This window comes from Myodes glareolus, chromosome 3, assembly GCF_982192425.1.
Source record: "Myodes glareolus chromosome 3, mMyoGla1.1, whole genome shotgun sequence".
NCBI classification, from domain to species: Eukaryota; Metazoa; Chordata; class Mammalia; order Rodentia; family Cricetidae; genus Myodes; species Myodes glareolus.
Genome location: NC_142028.1, coordinates 93,091,493 through 93,112,692, shown reverse-complemented (window position 1 = coordinate 93,112,692; position 21,200 = coordinate 93,091,493). Strand labels below are relative to the sequence as shown.

Below are 21,200 nucleotides of genomic sequence, written 5' to 3'. Positions count from 1 at the left end.
TGCCCTTCTTGTTTTGTAACTTATTAGGGTTAGTATCCACTAGTATAATTGTTAAATAAAGGTAAAATTTGACAAGATATATTAACCATGCTTCAAGATCATTTCCTTTAGCTCCTGTTTGGAAACCCCGGGGATGAGACTGAAGTGGTGAAGGAAAGCAATGGGGGAGACGGGGACGAGCCCAGCCAGTTACTGCTTCCCCCAAGTCTATGCACCGCACGTAGCTGTCGCTGATTTGCTTAAGAACCTTGGGTGGAAACTACCGCTCTCACTGTATACATAGCAAAACTGGGCTGTGAATGCTTTATATTGTAGACATAAGTGTCTAAAAGTGGCTAAGAACTCAAGCTTAGGGGCTGGAGTGATGACTCAGAAGTTAAGTGCATTTGCTACTCTTGAAAAGAACCTAGGTTCTGTTCCTAGCACCCACATGGTGACTCACAGCCATCTATAACTTCAGTTCCAGATCTGACACCCTCTTTGGGCCTCCCTAGGCACCAGACACATATGTAATTTACATCCATATGTTTGAACAAAATATTCCTACACATAAAAATAAAATCAAATTGTTTAACGAAAAAAGAACTTAGATTTGGCAGGATCGAGAGTCAGGCTGCGAGCACTGATGTCACTGTGTTCTCCGACCTCCCTCTCTCTCCATCTCCCTTTCGCCATCCTACGAGTGTGCATGCGTGTGTGTGTGTGTGTGTGTGTGTGTGTGTGTGTGTGTGGTCTGAGAATCCAACTCAGAACCTTGAAGGTGCTGGGCAAGTGCTCCACTACTTTGCTTTACCTACCTGTGCCTTGCTCCATGCCGTATGTGTTTGTTATTGCTGTAGATGCATTGCCATAGGCTACATTATGAGGAGGGCTTTCTTCTTTTTCCACTACTGCCCAACAAGAGATGGGCAGTTTATATTGACTCATGGTTCCGAGCCCCGGTCAAGTAACCACACCTCATGGTGACCTTGTTGACTATCCAGAGGTGGCTCAGGGCCTCAAATAGTGAAAGATGGGGAATGTTTGAGAGATGGAACCAAACTGAACTTTAGAGCAGACCTTTTCCTGTGTGGATTAATGGAGTCTTGAGAGCAGAGCCCAAACTCCCTGTTGGAAGTCTCATCTGGGCCCATATTTTCCTTCTTCATAATAGGATTTTATAGTGATCTTTTATTTATGTCTTAATAAATAATGCTTGCCTAAAGATCAGAAGGGCAAAGCGAAGCCTTTAGAGGTCAGGCACTGATGACACACACCTTTAATCCCAGGATTTGGGAGATGGGCAGATGGATCTCTGAGTTCAAGGCCACCCTGAGCTACACAAGATCAGTGCTGAAACAAATCCAGTTGGTAGTGGCTCAGTCCTTTAATCCCAGTACTAAGGAGTCACAACTTTAATCCCAGCACTAGAGGGAATATAACATGAGAGGAAAGAGAGACTTAGTCCGTGGTCACCCAGCCTTGCTAGAGTAAGACTTCTCTAGTGGCTTGTCTGCTTTGCTTCTCTGGTTTTCAGGTTGAACCCCAGTTTCTGTCTCTGATTTTTATTATCTATGCTACAGGATTTAAATTTTGACACAGTTTTCAAGAAGACAATCATTGTACTACATTTGTTTAGATCCACTGGATTCCTGATTTATGTTATTCTAGTCTATAGGGAAGTCACATGTATCAGATCACTCTATGTATTGGGTATACTTAGATCCAGAGTCCTTCCTGCATGGTGGATAGCAATTGCATCAGTAATTGCGAACATGTTGATTCTCGTTGTAGCCGTTTTGTCTTATTCAGACTCAAGGTGGAATAGCCTATGGGATCTGGCCCTACAGGAGCATTGTGCTCTATTCTTCAGTCTGACATTCATTAGACATTAGTAACAAGTGAGCAGTAGCCACAGAGCAATGTGAGTAGTGTCCTACAGGCCAGTTCCAGAATTCAGCCATATATGGGTCTTAGAAGACCCATTTTTTTGGCCCAGTGCTTTTGACAGCTAATACCATTGCATTCAAGTGTGCTTAGCATAGTGCATGCAAGAGACCAACAGTTTTTCATCTTCCATAGAGTCAGTGCAACACCATCTAACCCCAGATAAATTGGAGGGTTTCCTAAACAACCTGCAGTTCTTAGACAGATAGCATTCTAAATTTATTCCAGTCTGCTACAGTTGCATTCCAGTGTGCTTAGCATAGTGCATGCAAGAGACCAAAAGTTTTTTATCTTACATAGAGTCATTACAGCACCAGCTAACCCCAGATAAATGAGAGGGTTTCCTAAACAACCTGCAGTTCTTGCATGGACAGCATACTCAATTGATTCCAGCCTGGTACCCATTTACAAGAAGACAACGTCTAGCTCCACACGTCACACATCACTTACCCTTCCCTTCAGGTATCACTTGCAGGCCCTAGGTTATGACCTGTACTTATGTCTGGCCAGCCACACATTAAAGTTCTTAATACTTCCACTTTTTGGTTTGATTAATTTGTTAGAGCAATTCCATACCTACACAGCACTGTGGGAAAGACAGGATCATCCAGGAAACTCCAGAAGAGCATCTCTGGTGTCCCCCCTCCAGGCGCTCTCACACGGTCAGCAGCTTAGAAACTCCCAATCACATCTTTCCGGGATGGATTTTGTGTGCTTCTATGAGAGTCCCACCCCAGGCTTACAAGTGCTGGGGCTACAGCGTGGATGATGAGCACACCAGCTCATGGGATTTTTATAGGGGCTTCATTACATACACTCAGTCTCTAGCCTTTTGTCCTTCCTGGATCATGGGAGATGGGGTGTAGGTTTAACACTTTTAAACACTGCTTTGTTCTGCTGATGTCCAGACCCACCAGGAGCCCATTAAGGGCCACCTCATGGTGCTGGACAGATTGCTCAGTAGTTAGGGACACTGGCTGCCCTTCCAGAGGACCCACTTTTGATTTTCCAGTACATGCATGGTGGCTCATAACTGTCTAACTCTGACGTCTACTTCTGGCCTCTACAGGTATCAGGCATGTAGATGGTACACAGACATACATGTGAGCAAAACACTTGTACACATAAATTAAAAAGATTAACTTCATCTGGGAGGTGGTACATTTAATCCCAGCCCTCAGGAGGCAGAGGCAGGTAGATCTCTGTGAGTTTGAGGCCAACTTGGTCTACAGAGTGAGTTCCAGGACAGCCAGGGTTATGTAGTGAAACCCTATCTTGATAAACAAAACAAAACAAAAAATTAGAGTACAGGTGTCACTCAGTGGTAGGGCGCTTGTAAGTGTGCCCAGATCCTGATTCCATCGCTCATCAGAACAGAAATCAGGATTGGGAGTCAGACCAGATGTTAGAACCAAAGATGAACTTAGCACACTGATCAACTAGAAAACTACAAAAGAAGTACTTCTCCGCCAAAACTAAGGATAGAGCCCAAATCCGTGTCTTCTAACATCACCCTTCTGCAGCCTAGTAGAGAGTTAGCTGCTCGCTAACCCTACTTCCTCCTTCAGGCATGGGGCAAAAAAACCAGATACTAGCATTGACCTTGTACTTCTCCTTTTCCTTCCTCTAGCCTTCTGGATCTGGTTTTTTATAATATCCAGCCATATATTCAGTTACAGACGCAGAGATCAAGTAGATTCAGTGTGGCTGTATCAGCTCCTTTTACCCTCCCCAGAGATGCTCTATTTTCTGCCAAATGGCAGCAAATAAAAATACGTTGGGACACAGATTTTATTGTCAAATATCATCTCTCTTTAGCCTCAGCTTTTTCAAATCTTTTAGCAAATATCTTCTGGAAATATCTAAAAAGAAGTCCAAAATATATATACTTATTTTTATGACCTCTCCCTGAGCTGAATAAAATTTCCTTTGCCTTAATTATTTTGAGAGAGCTATTTGCTCATGTTACTTCTCATTATTGCTTCATTATGGTTCTTGTTATTAAATATTACTTCTTTGCTCATAGCCTCTTTTGGTTTGTAGTTGGAATCACTTACATCAGACCCTCAAATGGGGCTGTCCTGTAGCAGATACTGCATGAACTGAGTCCTGCTCTCACAGAGCTAGCAGTATGGGCAACATTAACCTTGGGGCAACCCTTCCTTTGGGGAAGTTAGTGACAAATATGGTAGGCTAGGTGTTGCCACAGTCTTTGGCATACTTTAGCTGATAGGATCAAAAACTATCATTTCTGTATATATGTTTTTTTGTCTTTTTAGTTTGTTTATATTGATACTAGTGTCTGTGAAGTCATGTCCGAACAGTGTCTTATTTCTTAGTGATTTTATGCAGCACCTTACCAAACCCCCAACTCTTAGGCAATTGTAATTGCCTTCTTCTCTTGTAACAGTTTTTGACTTCAGGTCAAGGATGACAGAAAATAAATTAATATGGGAAAATATTCCCTGGTTTCTTTTTATAGCTCAGGAAAAACAGTCCTTTTTCTTTAACAGACAAGGAATTGGGATGTGCTTGCTGGCTGAGAATAGAAAACCGATTTAATGATGTGAATCAGAAAAGCTAAAATCTAGCATGACCATGGACATTGCAGAACATTAAATGGTTAGGAATGCTGCATTGTGCAAATGGGTTTTTAAGAAATGGAACAAACCATGGGTATTTGTAAACTCTCACCCCAAATCTGGTTATTTTATGGCCTCAACCCTGAATTGGATACAGTCTCTGTCTGATTCATATCCCATCATTACCCAGCCATGACTGTTCTATCACGCCTTTGCTCACTGCCTCCTAAGATTTACAGTTGATCCGCTTGCTTAAGACTCTGAAGTCCAGCTAAGAAGTCAAAGAATTATCAAGAACATATCCTGTCTTCTTTTAAATCAGAAACTCTGGTTTTCTCCCAGAGCCTTGTGTGTGACCAGTTTGGGGGCCTGTGGTTACCACAGTCCTAGCAATGTGCAATTGCACTGTAATAGTAGAATAGCCTGTGAGTTCTGTGGGGCGATGGTGCAATTTGTGTGTAAAAGAAACTTCCTGTTAAGCTCCCAGAAGACAATGTGATTAAATCTCCGCTCCTTTACCCTTCCTTTCAGTTCTAATGTGGGGGTTACTGAATTCATTTCAGAAAGCATTACCATATAATTACCATGTACACAGAATGAGGCTTGCACTAGAGCACGGGCTTTCCCAGAGCAGTGCTGGGCCATGGTGCTGCTGTATGAATATAGGAGTTATTTATAATCCTCCTTACCGTGTACGTGTGGGAAGACAGGGCCAGTGGTGCTGTGCAGGGAGTCTGAGTGATGTGTCAGCTCAAAACAGAAACAGGAAGGTGCAGAATGGGGTGGCACGGTGGATTAGGCTGCTGTGTGGAGCTGTGGAACCTGCAGGATAGCCTAAACTGAGTCCTGTCCAGTACATGTACAGTGGAAGAGAAGAGGTGTGAGCACTTCTCATACCTTCCAGGGATAGAAACATAAAACTAGGGGTCAATTCAGATCCGGTCATGAAATTGTTTTCGTAAGGAAAAAAAACCCCACTATAATCACAAAAGTGAGTTGATCCACCCAGGTGCTTATCACTGCATCATGCAGTCTTCTTTGGTGTCGGCGTTGGCCTACAGCTGTTCCTTGCCAGCAAATTATATTTGAAACATTTTGGAAAGCTTAGGTATGATTTGGACTGTGGTTTGGAAGCTAGTAAGTCAATCACTAGATTCTGTGCATCCGTGGGATAAAATCTCTTAATTTACACTCAGAAGCTCATATCGTCAATACTACCACAGCCGGGTGCATTTATCAAGTATTTTTAATGAGAGAACTTTGCCCTAAGATACTTCATGTAATAAAATCTCCTGGTGTAGAGACAGTAGTCTAGGAACAGAAAGAGCAAAGGATTTAAAAATTGAAACAAAATTATGTTTCTTCACAAATTTTTGATAGAATTAATACTTAATATCTACTCATGCAGAATTGATTGACTAGGTTTTTGGTTTTCTTTTACTGTGGCAGTGACTTCAAATGGCTTCGACATGAATGATTTAGATATGAATATAATACATATTTGGCCAGGTGTGGTGACACATGCCTTTAATCCCAGCATTCAGAAGGCTGAGATAGGCAGATCTCCGTGATCTCAAGGCCAACCTGGTCTACATTGTGAGCTGCAGGTCAGTCAGGACTAGAAACTAAGACCCTATCTCAACAAACAGACAGCTGTATTTAATACATATTGCAATTCCATATGATATGTTATCCATCTTAAAATGTAATGCAAGTCTATGTTCATTAAAAGAAGAATGTAATTGATAAAATCATGCTCCTCTATTAAGAACCAAAGAAAGAAGGCAGTCCTCCTTTGCACTTGTTCATGTACAACCTGTGAGCTTCTCAACATCATAATTGAAGAGCTTGCCCTCATTTCTACCATAGACTTGGGCTTTATTTTCAGGCATAGAAACTATTGTGTAAAACCTAGTTTGCATTGCGTGTCCTGGTTTTCTGTCGGAGCTTCCAGCTGTGAAGGCTTCAGCTCTATTTTTGCCATTTCTGTTTCTGACGACAGCTTGTTAGGGGAGGAGTTTTGAATTATTTAGTTGCACCTCATTGTCTTTCCATCCCTGAAGGCTCCATTCTTACTGTTTTGTGGAAGGAATAGCAGTCATTCACATCTTATTGCTGTGGTCCTCATTGTTGTTCTCACAGAAGTTCTGAGGTCTCTGCAGTGAGCCAAATTATCTTAAGACCTTAGAAAGAAAACAAAGCAAAAATGGAGGTGTATTGGACATTTTCCTCATTGCTATGACAAAATACCTAACCAATGCAACTCAAGGAAGGAAAATATCAGCAACAACTCAAGTAAGGAAGAATTATTTTGGTTTATGATTCAAATGGATATAGTCCGTCATAGCAGGAATGTGAGACAGGAACATGAGGGGGCTGGTCACATGTTTCCACAATCAGGAAGCAGACCCATGACTGCTAGTACTCCGATTATCTTTTCAACTTTTCCCTTTTTTCCCCCCAGTTCAGAACCCCAGCTATGCAGACTGTATCTGTCCTCCTAAATTACAACTATCTGGAACTACACTCTCAGATGTGTCTCCTAGGTGATTCTAAATCTAGTCACATTAGTAGCGAAAATGAAATGTCAAGAATGGAAGAAGCAGATCATTAAGGAAAATTGAAACACAGGGATCAGGCATAGGGAAAGGAACATGCCGACTAGAAGTAGTGACTTCCTTGCCTCAGGTTTCTGTGGTTCTTCTGGGTGTGTATCGTGACTGGTAATGACTGTACTGCACTCTTCCAGCCCTCCTTTATTCAGCATGATTCTCCTTTACTATCTTGAGGCTATACTGAGGTACAGCCTGGGAAAATATACACTGAGGGTATTCTTGGGGGGTGTTCTGTTGACCACATATACAATCTGTTTGCATTTGCATAATAGGAATTTTTACTTCACTAATTGTGCTGTATGACATCCCTGCCCAAAAGGTGATACATTGCAAGACCCCCTCATAGATTCCTAAAACCATGGGTAGTACTGCTGGCCTTTAATAATAAGACTCATTACCATCATCATTATTGTTTTGTTTTATTTTGTTTTCATTTGATTTTTAGACAAGTTCTCCCTGTCTAGTCCAGGCACTACTCCCAGTTCCAGAAAAAAAAATTTTTTTTAAAGTATGAAGTATTGCTAGAGTTTTTCATCAAACACCTTCAGACCACATTTGATCTGAAACCTTAGCTAAAAAGCAAACTGATAAGGAGAGGGCTTCTTAAAGATTAGTTAGCATATCCTAAATTATATACTAACTTTATTGTGTTTTGTAACATATTTTGATCATATTTGCTCCCATTACCCTCTCTTTCCCCCTCCACCTGATTTCCACTCTTTCCCCACCAGTCCCCCTTTTACTTTCTTGTATTTTTTTGTTTTATTTTTGGTGACTAGCATTGCTTATAGGAGCATGAATGACAGGTAGGTGAGTGATTAGTGTTTGAAGGTTCTTCTACCTTAGCCTCACTGAGAATTGGGAGGTGGAGACATTTTTTGCGTGGGTTGGGAGTTGGCCGTGTAGGATATGAGTGATTGCTTCCATTAAGGATTAAGAGAAGCAAAGGAGTTCCCTGACACCTACTGAGTATTCTGTTACATGTTGCAGTGGCCCCAGACTTACTTGGGGTTTTGGGACCTGGAGATTTGGGCCTGCATTCTGTCAGCATCACTTCATATCTTAAACTCTTTATAATCATTGAGCTTGAGTCTCTGAGTCCTCATTATACTGACACAGGCCCTCCTGTCTCGGGCCCATGCTGAAGGGCAGTGCTAGACTGTATGAGGTATGTGCTAAACATTCTTAGGTACAAGGGATGCCATCGTGCCTCTGTGGGACAATTTTTAACAAGGTGACAATTGTTGCAATTAGAAACTGGGCCAGTGAGATGCCTCAGTGGGTAAAAGTGCTTGCCATGAATGCCTATGACCGTAGTTGAGTCTCCAGAATCCATGGTGGAAGGAGAGACTCTGCTCCTGCAAGTGACACTCCACATGTATGCACCTGTGAGGATGCTCGCACACAGACACACCGTATATACAATACTAGTAAAATTTGAACACTTTTAAAAGGAGAGAGGAGAGGAGAAGAGAGGAGAGGAGAGGAGAGGAGAGGAGAGGAGAGGAGAGGAGAGGAGAGGAGAGGAGAGGAGAGGAGAGGAGAGGAGAGGAGAGGAGTCTTGGTGGCTGAGTTTTTGAGTAGGTCAGCAAAGGGACTTATGAAACATTTTGAATATGAGGAAAATATAACTAAGAATTGAGATAAATTTCTAATCATGTCCTCCTTTTTGTAAGAAAGAAAGAAACCTTAGGCTAAACATTACTACTATAGGCATCTTATCTTGAAATTCTCTTTGTTTGGCTGATTGGGTGTTGTTTATTTTGAGACGGGGGTTACTATGTAGCTCTGGCAAGCCTGTAGCCTGCTGTGTATATCAGGCTGACCATGAACTCACAGAGATCCAACTACCTGTTCCACCATACCCAACTTAATATTGTTGGTAAAGGAATTTCAGGTCACTAATAACCTGAGTCCTATTTGCTTGTCTGACTAAGTATTGACTGAGTTTTCTGTCCTGCCTGGTTCCTGTAGTTGTTAAGTCCCAAAGAAATCACACAGATGTCTACATTAACTATAAACTGATTGGTCCATTAGTTCAGGCTTCTTATTAACTTATAACTTATATTAGCCCATTATTCTTGACTATGTTAGCCACATGGCTTGGTACCTTTTTAGTGAGGCAGTCACATCTTGCTTGCTCTGTGACCAGGTCAGGACTGCAGACCAAGTTTTCTTCTTCCCAGAATTCTCCTGTTCTCATTTCCCTGTCTGGTTGTCCCGCCTATACTATGTGCCTGGCTACTGACCAATCAGTGCTTTATTAAAATACAAACCATTGTCCCACAGCAACTAAGAATATTATTAAGAACTATGCCTGGGCTGGAGAGATAGCTGAGGGTAGAATGCTTGCCACCCAAGCATGGGGACCTGAGTTTGGTCCCCAATACCATGTAAAAAGTCAGGTGGGTGGCAAGCCCTTGTAGCATCAGTGCTGAGAAGGTGAAGACAGAAGACGGATCGTCCCTGGGCTTGCTGGCCAGCCAGCTTAACATACTGAGAGAACCCAGGTCCCAGTGAGAAACCTGTCTCTAAAAGCACAGTGTGGAGCTGGAGGGGAGGCAAGAGCGAGTGCTTCCTCTTCTGGGGGACAAGCGTTTGGTTTCCCAGCAGCCGCATCATGCAGCTCACAACTGCCTATAACTCCAGCTCCGAGGGATTTAATGGTTCTGGCCCCTGTGACATGCGCGCGCGCACACACACACACCCCACAAATAAAATCATTAAACACAGGGTAGATAGTCCCTCAAAGACAGACAGCCCAGGCTGGCCTCTGCCTTCAAGTGTACTCACCTGCACAGGTGCATATGAACATGTACACACATACACAGACACACACACACGAGACACATACCCTCAAAGGTTATGTTGAAGTATCTTAAATTCCCAGAAACCATCATTTTTTTTTCTGCAGTATTAGTAGCAATTCTTGTTAAGAGGTAGATTGCACTATTTATTTATCCCCGCCGATTGCATGAAGGTAATAGGACACCTTCCATCTTCTTTCTCTTTCTTCTTTTTATTTTTTTTATTTTTTAAGGAAGAAATAAAAGAGATTTTTTTGAAGTATTTTATGATTATTACAAAGCTGTGTTTGCAGACAGATTTCACAGTGTAGCCCAAGTTAACTTCCAGCCCACAAACCTGCATCAGCCCCGCTATGCTGTGGTCACAGACACATACCTAAACTGGGTCCCCAGAGCCCATGGTAGAGAGAGAGGAGTGCATTAATGCCTCCATGCACATGTCATGACAGACATGCATATGTATGTGCATGTACACAGAGAACAAATAAAATGTGATAAACACGTTAAAATACTAATACCCAAACCATATGTGCATATACACACAGAACAAATAAAATGTGATAAACACGTTAAAATACTGATACCCAAATCACATATGCATGTACACACAGAACAAGTAAAATGTGATAAAAAAAAAGTTAAATACTGATACCCAAACCTGTCACCACAGAGCTTACCATTAGATATAGTTCTTTAGACCTACAAGGAAACTTTCATTTTCAAAGTGTTTATCTGCTACATTTTCCTCTCAGTACTGCTATCCTTCTATGACCTAGATAGATGTCACCTTCACCAGGTCTTCTTAGGGTGATTGTTTCCCATTGTTGCCATGGTGACAGATGGATAAACCTGCAGTTTTCCTGCTCTTTCTTAATTCAAAGTTTAGTTAGGGTGAGTGACATTTTAATGCCTAAGTTTTAACTTGTTTAGGCTAAATCCATAGAAATTATTTGATCCAGAGTTAACTGGCAGCTGGGTAGGGTAGAATGAGCCTGAACCTAAGGCAATTTGTTAAGACCCTGGCTCAAAATAAAGTTTTGAAGTTTAAAATTTCCTACCATGGTTAAACGCTGGTATAGTCCAGGTACTGGGTTTGATGTTCAGTACTAAAAATTTTAAAAGGCTGATGGTTATAAATATAATGTGTTGATTTTCTGTGTGATTTATCTTCAGTAAAGGTTGTTTTTAAAGTTAATGTATAGATTCTATTGTCTTAAAATATGGTGTTCAGAAGGTGTTTCTGAGTGAAGATGGGAGAAGGACTCTGATTTCATTGTCAGCCACTCACAGTACGAGTTTCAGTTCTGCTCCCTAATGATAGTTTATCGGCTTGTATAATACATCATTTTGCTTTATAAAAGAAAACATGGGTGGGAGATGGTTGAGTGTAATAAATTATGACATGATGTTCAAACCTTGGGCAAAACTGTTACTTGAACTACATTTTAATTTTGTATAATTAATATTTTCAACCCTAGCTTAAGTTAATTAACTTTTATTCCCAATTTGATACATTGTTTGAGTAGATTAATTGAGCTGCTTTTCAGCATAAATTTATACTTCTGTTCAGATGAACTGTGTGAAATTAGGAGTAGTTGAAAACTTTTCTCTTTAATATTTTTGCATAGTTAATTTGATTAAAACCAATCTCATTAAAGACGTTTAAAGTGAAAGTCTATGCAGTGTTTGAGAGGATTTACATCCATTTACTTTGGCTTATTCTTTGGCTTATTCTTCACCAGATTAACCGTAATTCTGCTTCTGCTGCAGACTACCAATACCGAACTAATTATCCCACTCTGCACAGGATTGTCCTCACGTTAAGGTTTTGTTCTTTCTCCCCCCAGAGGCAGAGGGTGACCCTGAGGGGAAATCATGTGCATGGAAACTTGCAGTATGGTTCCTCAGCATTGGAAACGCAGGCGTGACTCTTGTCTGGGGCCTTGGAACCTGGAGTTGCTTTAGTTTGTTCATGAATGGGATTTGAATTTCAGAGCCTTGGGAGAAAATTAACTCACCCAAATATATCTATTATTGCCTGGGGTCAAGAGCTAAGACAGAAATTAATATCTAGAGAGTCACAAAAGTCCCCCATTGTCAATGATAAGAAGAGAAACCCAAAAGCAACTCAGAAAGCCAGAATGACTGGTCAGGCACATAGAAGGCACTGGACATGGTGAACACCTTTAATAACAGCCTTCAACCTCAGGAAGTTGAGGCAGGAGCATCACACTGTCAAAGCCAGCCTAGGCTACATAGTGAGATCTTGTCTCTAAATAAATGGTTGATAGAGAGAGGGGGAGGTAGGCAGGCAGACAAGGAGTTAGTCATAGAGAAAGATTGGGTTGGGGATATGGCTGAATGGAAGAGCACCTTTTTGGCATGTGTGAGGTCCTAGGTTCAATCCCCAGCACCAAAATAATAAGTATCTCATAGAAATTTCCTGCAGACAGAAAGTCTGTTTCCTTTTTCTTTTTGTGTGTCTCAAGGCAAAAACCTGGATATCAGACTCTGAGATTGCAGAGAGAGTTAAAGTTAACATAGATATGTAGAATGACAAGGAACTGTACCGGTGGAGTTGTTGCATTTCAAAGAGCAGAAATTAGTTCAGGCAATTGCCTTTGTCACTTTGGGCAGCTATAGCAAATGCCAGAGTGACTGAGGTCACACACATACACACATACACACACACACACATCAACCTCACAGTTCTGGAGGGAACTGGAGTTCTGCTGGGAAGTTCGCAGATAGCCTCCTTACTGCTGTATTCTCCCATAGTAGAGAGATTCTCCCTCTTCCTCCCATCTCTTCTCTTCTTCCCATTCCTTCCTTTCTCTTCTTCTTCTCTCTCTCTCTCTCTCTCTCTCTCTCTCAATTTTTATTGAACTCTACATTTTTCTCTGCTCCCTTCCCTGCTCCTCCCCTCCCCTTCAACCCTCTCCCAAGGTCCCCATACTCCCAATTTACTCAAGAGATCTTGTCTTTTTCTACTTCCCATGTAGATTAGATCCATGTATGTTTCCCTTAGGGTCTTCATTGTTGTCTCGGTTCTCTGAGATTGTGATTTGTGGGCTGGTTTCCTTTGCTTTATGTTTAAAAACCACTTACAAGTGAGTACATGTGACAACTGTCTCTCTGGGTCTGGGTAACCTCACTCAAATGATGTTTCCTAGCTCCATCCATTTGCCTGTAAAATTCAAGATGTCGCTATTTTTTTCTGCTGTGTAGTACTCCATTGTGTAAATGTACCACATTTTCCTTATCCATTCTTCAGTCGAGGGGCATTTAGGTTGTTTCCAGGTTCTGAATATGACAAACAGTACTGCTGTGAACATAGTTGAGCACATGTCATTGTGGCATGGTTGAGCATCCTTTGGATATATACTCAAAGTGGTATTGCTGGGTCTTGAGGAAGGTTGTTTCCTTCTTTTCTGAGAAATCACCACACTGATATACAAAGGGGCTGTACCAATTTGCACTCCCACCAGCAATGCAGAAGTGTTCCCTTTACCCCACATCCTCTCCAGCATAAGTTGTCACCAGTATTTTTGATCTTGGCCATTCTTACAGGTGTAAGATGGAGTCTCAGAGTTGTTTTTATTTGTATTTCTCTGATAACTAAGGCTGTTGAGCCTTTCCTTAAGTGTCTTTCAGCCATTTTAGATTCCTCTGTTGAGAGTTCTCTGTTTATGTCTGTACTCCATTTTTTTATTGGACCATTTGTTCTTTTGGTGTTCAATTTCTTAGGTTCTTTGTATATTTTGGAGATCAGACCTCTGTTTGATGTGGGATTGATGAAGATCTTTTCCCATTCTCTAGGCTGTCAATTTGTCTTGTTGACCATGTCCTTTGCTTTACAAAAGCTTTTCAGTTTCTTAGTAATGTCTTTATGTGGTTTGGGTATTAGGGTAATTGTAGCCTCATAAAAAGAGTTTGACAATGTTCCTTCTCACTTCCTATATTGAGCAGAGCCTCCTGGTATAGCCCAGGCTGACTTCAAACTCACAGTCCTCCTGCCTCAGTTTTGGCAGTGCTGGGATTACAGGAATGAACTACCACACTGAATCATGTGTCGTCTTGTAATGATACCAATCCCATTGATTAGTGATATAATTTCCGTACACACTGTGTGGAGTTGAGAGAGAGAGAGAGAGAGAGAGAGAGAGAGAGAGAGAGAGAGAGAGAGAGAGAGAGAGAGAATGTGTACCTATGTGTACAGAGGTTAGAGAACAACTTGTAAGCGTATGTCGGGTCCCAGTATCAAACTCAGATCCTCAGACATGGCTGCAAGTGTCTTTACTCACTAAGCCAGCTCACTGGTCCCTGGTTATATCATTTTTAAAGCTGAAAGAAAGAAGAATTTGTTGTAGCCTTTTAGTTGTTTTGGTTTTTGTTTAGAGATCTTAGTTTTCCTTTAGATTTAATCTAGTAAAGTTCTCCCTGTGTCTTGAGTTGCTTGCTTAATTCCCAATTTTTGACTGTGTAGCACTTCCTAAGCTTTGCCAAGAGGCAGCTGCCCCCACACTCAAGGCCAGAGTTGCTGGTACCACAGTGGCAACCATGGCACTGATCTGTCATAGCTCTTCTCGTGACTCTTAGAACCTTTGGCTGATGACTAAGTTGGAGAAGATGTTATTTAGGTTGGATGTGCAGCTCTTTGCCTTGCAGTACATATTTAGCCTGTGAAGGGGCCTGAGTTTACTCTAGAGCACCAGGACAGAAACACAGGAAAGCAGAAGGACAAAGGAAGGAAATAGTGTGTCTTTCTGTCTGTGCTCCCCCACCGTGTGTGTGTGTGTGTGTGTGTGTGTGTGTGTGTGTGTATGAAAAGTGAAACCATGAAAGTAGTTGTACATTTGTATTAGTGTTGGAAATCTGGGGTATAATCACATTATTAAATGTATGAATATTAAAGTTTAACAGCAGAAAAGATGAGTGCCTGACTATATGAAGATAGAATTCCTTCAGGTATCAAGAGAATATTCATGATCTGCGACAGCTTTTTTTCTTACAGTTCTCAGGGCCACTTTGGAGCAGCTGCTTGAATTCCTTTAGAGCATAGGAAAGCGAGTCACAGATAACGGGGAGTGTGGGAGTCAGTGCACTTCTCTGAGACTAATGATCTCAGCCAAGAATAAAGCCTGACAGAATAAAAGGCAGAGTGAAGAAGTTGCCTGATAGTCACGGCTGTACCTCCCTAGGCATGGGGATGGATGGGCTTCCTTTAACACAGTTAAGGGTATTCTGCTTCCATGACTATTTGAAGTGTTTGTTTCCCTTTGCTTTCTGGGTGTAACTGCTCTGATGAAACAATGTTTTCAAAGAGATGTCAATTGTGTCTTCAGATTCAGCATTACAGAGACAACAAGGGCAGATGGATTAAGCACCAATTTGGAAAGACTCCAGTCCCCTTGAATATAATTAAGTGTACTGGACCATCCCTAAGACTGTAGAAGTTATCAAGGCCACAGCTACATAGGGATAACATAACAGTACAGGTCACTAGTTCCTTATCAAACAAATGGGAGAGGAGAGTTAGATGGTAGAGAGAATAATTGTAGTTATTATATAACATATCAGTGGGAGGATCTGAAATAAAACAGTTTAGATCTACTATTCTATTATATTTAGGTGACTTCAGTCAAATTATAATTCCAGTACACCTTAGACAGGAACAGATGACTTATTGGTTATCAGTAAGATGTACTTTGTAATGTTGACCTAAAATTCAACTTAAAACAGGCACATAATATATATCTCCTGTGGTAATGATTTATTCTGTGTAATAACCATGATACACTTGCAGCGTAGTGTTAAATGGGCCCTCCAGAGCTCTGTATATACTATAGTTTGGTCTGTTTCCTACATTCTTTAGGAATCTGGAAAAGTCATAGAATATGAAATATGTGCCATAAAACTTTGCAATGAGCTCAACTACCTTTCTCATAAAGTTTAGCCAGAGGGTCAAGGAGTTGAGTCCTTTATTCCCTGTAGCCACAGTGGAGTTTAGGAGACTTTTCACAGTTGCTTAGAATAACCTTGGGAATATGTGCTATGGAGAACAGTCAGATTTTTACCATTAATGAATCCTATACACATGATTAAAAGTAAAGACTTTCTTGTTTAATCCCAAGCATATACTTTATAATATATATTATATATAATAATGTATAATTTATTCATTGTGTAAATATATGGGTTGTATTTTTACAAGTATATTTTTTCCCAAACAGATAAACAATCAGATCCTGTATGGAAGAAGTCATCAAAATGCATCTGCCATTATTAAAACTGCCCCAACCAGGGTCAAACTGGTTTTTATTAGGTAAGTTTTCCTAAATATACAGTCTCTTCTGCAGAGACCATTTTTGGCTAAAGACTTTTATTTTTGTTTTGTCTAACAAAGTCACTGTATTCTACACTTTACTTTTCTGTCACTTTAAGAAACTGTGGAGTGTTTGAACGCTAAGATTCTTCTTGGTTTTCCATGTTTTGCAACATGGAATTGGTAGTTGAGTTTACCGTTGTTTAAATCTCAGCTCCTGTAAAAGTGTCTGTATGCTACATGTTATCTTTCTATAGAGATGCAATGGGGCCCTTCCACTGTTTTCACCATGGCTTTTCATTCACTAGTTATTATTGTCTTTCTGAAAGATCCAACAGTTAGAGAACATAGAAAAGTGTAGGGGCGTCTTTTAGGAGTGCTGATGAGGGTTGTGGGTGTATTAGGTATTAGAGCACTTGCTCATATATGCTAGGTCTTGGCTTCATCCTCAGTACCAGATACAGTAGTATATGCCTATAATTCCAGCAATTGGCAGAGGTTGGGGGCGGGGTCAGAAGTTCAAGGTCATAGAAAGCTGGAGGTCAGCTTGCTACATTCTCATTTAGAAAAAAAAAGTGCTAGTGAGAAATGTAGCTCAGGAAAGCCATCCCTGCAGTGTTTGGGGTTCCAGACGCAGCCACCTCACCAGTCAGCTCCGACAGTGCTCGTCAGGAAGAGTTGGGAGTCTGTACATCTTGCAGCCAGTTTTCTATACCCATAAGAGATGGGCTTGTTTAAGTCTCTGTTATTTAACTGAAATGTCAGTTAAAATTAAATAATTTGTAGGTGGTGTAAGTAGCCATGCTTGTTAAGTATTTCTGGGTGTCTTTCATTTATGCTTCCGTTACCATTTTTCATATGAACTCCATAAAACATCTACCTCCATCATTGTTTCAAAATTTTAAAATGACATGCCGGAGAGATGTCTCAGTAGATAAGAGCATTGGCTGCTCTTGCTGTGGACACAGGTTCAGTCCCCAGCATCCATATGGTAGTTTACAACCACCTGTAGCTCCAGTTCCAGGAGACCCAATTCCTTCTTCCTGACTTCCTTGGGTACCAGGTGTGAACATGGTACATATAATATGCAAACAGAACAGTTGTGCACATTAAATAAAATAAATGAGCCAAAAATTTAGAAAGTAATCAATATGGGCTGGGGATGCGTCTCAATGGTTGTAGAGCATTTGCCTAGAATACTCAAGGCCATCTCCAGTGCTGCACAACAAATAAAACAGTTAGCGCAATGAGAAACTTAAGGGCTGAAAGAATGTTCACTGCCTTTTCAAGATGAAAATGGCTGTTATTTTTCCCTTTGTTGCTAATTACCATCAGTGAGATCTCTCCACTACTGGGAACACTGACATTCGAGGGTAGTTTTGTTCCCAGGTTGGGCACTGGTACAGCTGAATACCCTTCCCACCACCTTTCACCCTTCCTTGTGCTTTCTCCTGATGCTGCCCTCCAGCTGCATACTCTTCTCCTACCTAATAGCTCTTTCTTCCTGTCTAGTTTTTGGTTCTGACTTCCCAAGGGGGAGGTCTTCTTGTGTGTCTCTGTATATTAAGCCCCCTGCTGAGGGGTCCTCAATAGCATCCTCCTTGCTCTTCCAGTTGTCAAGTGTTTCAAGAGTTTGCTTTGGTAACCTGAGCAGATTTGAAGCAAGGTCAGTCAGTGGGGAGCCTTGTTTGTTTGGATGCTCACCTTTATATACCTGGATGGAGGAGGGAGGACCTTGGATTTCCCTGGGAGCAGGGAACCTTGACTGCTCTTAGGACTAGAGAGGGAGGGGGAGATGGGAAGGCGGAGGGGAAAGGGAAATGGGGAGGTGGAAATTTTTAATTAATTAATTAAAAAAGACCAGGATGTCCACTGAAAGAAGTCTGCACAAGTCACAGGTTCAGCAAAGGCTGTGTGTGGATTAAACAGATGTGGACCTGCTGGGGTTTTGACACACATTCGTGTGTCACACAGGGTTCATATGTTGTAAGGTTTCCCATTTTGTCCTTTGAAAGAGGGGTTCAAAAAAGTCAGTCAATCACTGGGTACTTCCCTGAGAAGATTAAGGCACTTCTATGGATTTGGAGTTAGTTTTCTTGAAACTGTGTTCTTATAAAGATATAAGCTTTAGTGCTAGAGAGATGGTTCAGAGGGTGTTTCTCTTCCAGATGACCTGAATTTGGTTCCCAGTACCCGTATCTGATCATTCACTACCAACTGTGATAGTAGCACCAGGGAGATTGAATGCCTCTGGTTGGTCTCTTTGGGCATCTGGATTTGTGTGTACACACACATAGTTTCAATACAATTTAAGAACTAAAAGGAAAAAAAATGCACTTGGGATGGAGTTGTAGTAGAGTGCTTACCTACCTACCATTCATGAGGCTCTCAGTTCCATCCTCAGCATCACAAGGAGATTAAACAGAAAACAAATAAGCCTAATCCCGGAATCACTCTCTGCCTTCGTGGCTTCCCATGATGCCTCTCCCCTCTCTTAGAAACTGCCCCAGTGATGTCACCATTTATATAGGCCCTCACCACAGCTTACACAATGCTGTTGGGATGCTCAGCCATTGAAAGCATGTGCTCCAGAGAAGCTGCTTCTTGTGGTAGGTGGGAGCTAACAACGATCCACAAACTGGACGGTGTGCATGGCATTCATTGCAGTTACAAGTGCTGTTACTGCTGCAACTCTGATGGGGCCTTTATTACCAGTTTAAAGGAGCAGAAAGGAAATGGAGTAGGTTCCAGAGGAAATCATTTAATGTAGTAAAGGATTTGGGAATCAGAACCCTCCTCCTCCTGTAAAAAAAAAAAAAAAAGACAAGCAACATGAAGTTGACCATAGGAGACAGCACTGCAGAGAGTCTCCAGAGAGATGAGAACCTGATTAGCTCAGTTTTCTGATAGTTTCAAGTTTTTGTTTGTTTGTCTGGTTGCTTTGTTTAGAGCAGGGTGAATCAAATGAAAATTTACTTACTAAGTTAATGGTATGTGCAAGACTGAGGAGGCTAATAAGTATTTATTTGCTAAGATGATACTAAGCACTTTTGAAGTTATCAGTGTACACCGAAAAGGTTTAATCTGATGAGGAATTGTGTTCCTTTGGGACTGCTAGTAAAATGAATACTGTAGACTTGGCGGCTTATAACTACAGAGATTTATTTCTTCAAATCCTGATGGATGGCCAGCAAACTTGGCGTCTGGTAAGGGCCTACTTCCTGTCTCTTACTAGGTCTTTACTTGTCAAAGCAGTTTCCTTCTGCCTGTTTTTCAACTGCACGAATCCCAAGAGCTCTGCCTCCAGAGATCTCTCCAGAAAGCCCTCAGCTCACAGTGTCACCTAGTAATTAAGTTTCAGCAGACAGGCTTGGGGATACGTTCAGACCATAGTGTGTACCTCTGTTGCAAGGTCCTTAAATTATATAATACCCAGCATCTGATGGATTTTCAGAAATGTTATTGAATAACTCTCTTTTAAACCACCACAGAGCAGTTCTAGATTCTTTTCCAAAGTAAAAATGATAGTAACTTACTATTGTGTGAATTTAAATATATAGTATATATGTATGTAATTTGAAATTCTATGTGTCTAATAAGTTTAGCTTTTATCATTTCCCCAAATTAGTAAGATTGAAATATTTTTCAATAGTTTCATAGAAAACTAGAAAGGGATTGGCAGGGCAGCTGAGTGATTGAGAACTTGCTCAGCGTGTATATGCAGGTCCCGGGTTTCAGTATAAACAGTGCCAAAAGTGAAAACAACAAGAGAAAAGAACAGGTCTGCAGGAGGAGCAAAGTTGTGGGGGTGAGTCTGTACAATTTCCTGTATCCACATTGAAATTTATGGGGAAATGAACTTCAGCTGAATCGCGGAGGTGTGCATTGTGCTGACAGCCAGGTTTTATTGGACTGAACTGATACATAGCTGGTATTTTATGTGCAGACAGTGAGTTAAGCTTCACTTGCCAAATGAAAGGAACTATTGCCCTGAGAATGCATACCTAGAAAGAGGAATCATCTCCCTCTTCCTGGTTCCTGGATAAAAATCTGAAGAATAAACCTTGGGTCCATCATCCCCGGACTTGGAATCCAGCTGTTTGTACTTCAGCTGTGTGAGCTTAGTGAGTTTCCTGGTCTAGTGTGGGGATGAATGCCTGGCCATATGGACCCAGCAGTGTCTGCTGCTGTGGTGACAGCTGGGACTATGGCCGGAAGAACTGAAAGAAGTAAGAGAGGAAATGGTACAAAAATGCACTCTCTTTATTCTCTCTAATTTCAGGATGCTGGGTGTTTAGTGTGTGTGTGTGTGTGTGTGTGTGTGTGTGTGTGTGTATTTTGGGGACATATAGGTGGTCCGTGTTCTTCAGTATGGGTGTGGAGGTTAGAAAACAACTTGTGAGGTCAGTACCCCCCTTCTACCATGTGAGCCTTATCACAGGTTGTCAGTTTGCTGACAAATATTTCTTGTACTGCCCCAGTTTTGATACTGTTATATAAAACAAATTTGTGCTATAAGATTCTTTCATTCCATCATAATGAATAACCACCAGGAAAAGGAAATATACCAGACCTTTTCTTTGGATCACCAACCAGCTTCCAAATCATGGCTCAGAGACTTACTATTATTTATGAATGCTTGGCCTAACTTAGGCTCATTTCTAACAAGCTCTTTTAACTTAACCTGTTTCTCTTTATCTATGTTTTTCCTCGGAGCTTCTGGTCTTTTCTTGCTGTATATCTTACTTTCCTGCTCTCTCTATGTCTGGCTGCCTGGCTTCTGGCCTCAGGTGTCTCCCTCAGTCTCTCCTCTCTTCTTCCTCTTTCTCCTTTCTTCCCCTACTTATTCTCTCTGCCAGCCAACCCTGCCTATCATTTTTCTGCCTAACTATTGGCCATTCAGCTTTTTATTAGACTAATCAGATACCTTAGGCAGGCAAGGTGA

The 21,200-nt window shown here is 41.3% G+C and overlaps 1 protein-coding gene across 7 annotated transcripts in view; it reads left to right on the top strand.

The window, feature by feature from the left end:
- The window catches only part of Patj (PATJ crumbs cell polarity complex component), a 317,812-nt gene that overhangs the window by 176,449 nt on the left and 120,163 nt on the right, over positions 1 to 21,200 (top strand). For all 7 annotated transcript variants that reach the window (XM_085686293.2, XM_085686290.2, XM_085686292.2 and 4 more), the window contains exon 29: positions 16,164 to 16,255. In XM_085686293.2, coding sequence (XP_085542419.2) covers positions 16,164 to 16,255 — 92 coding nt within the window. The remainder of the gene's footprint in view (positions 1 to 16,163; positions 16,256 to 21,200) is intronic.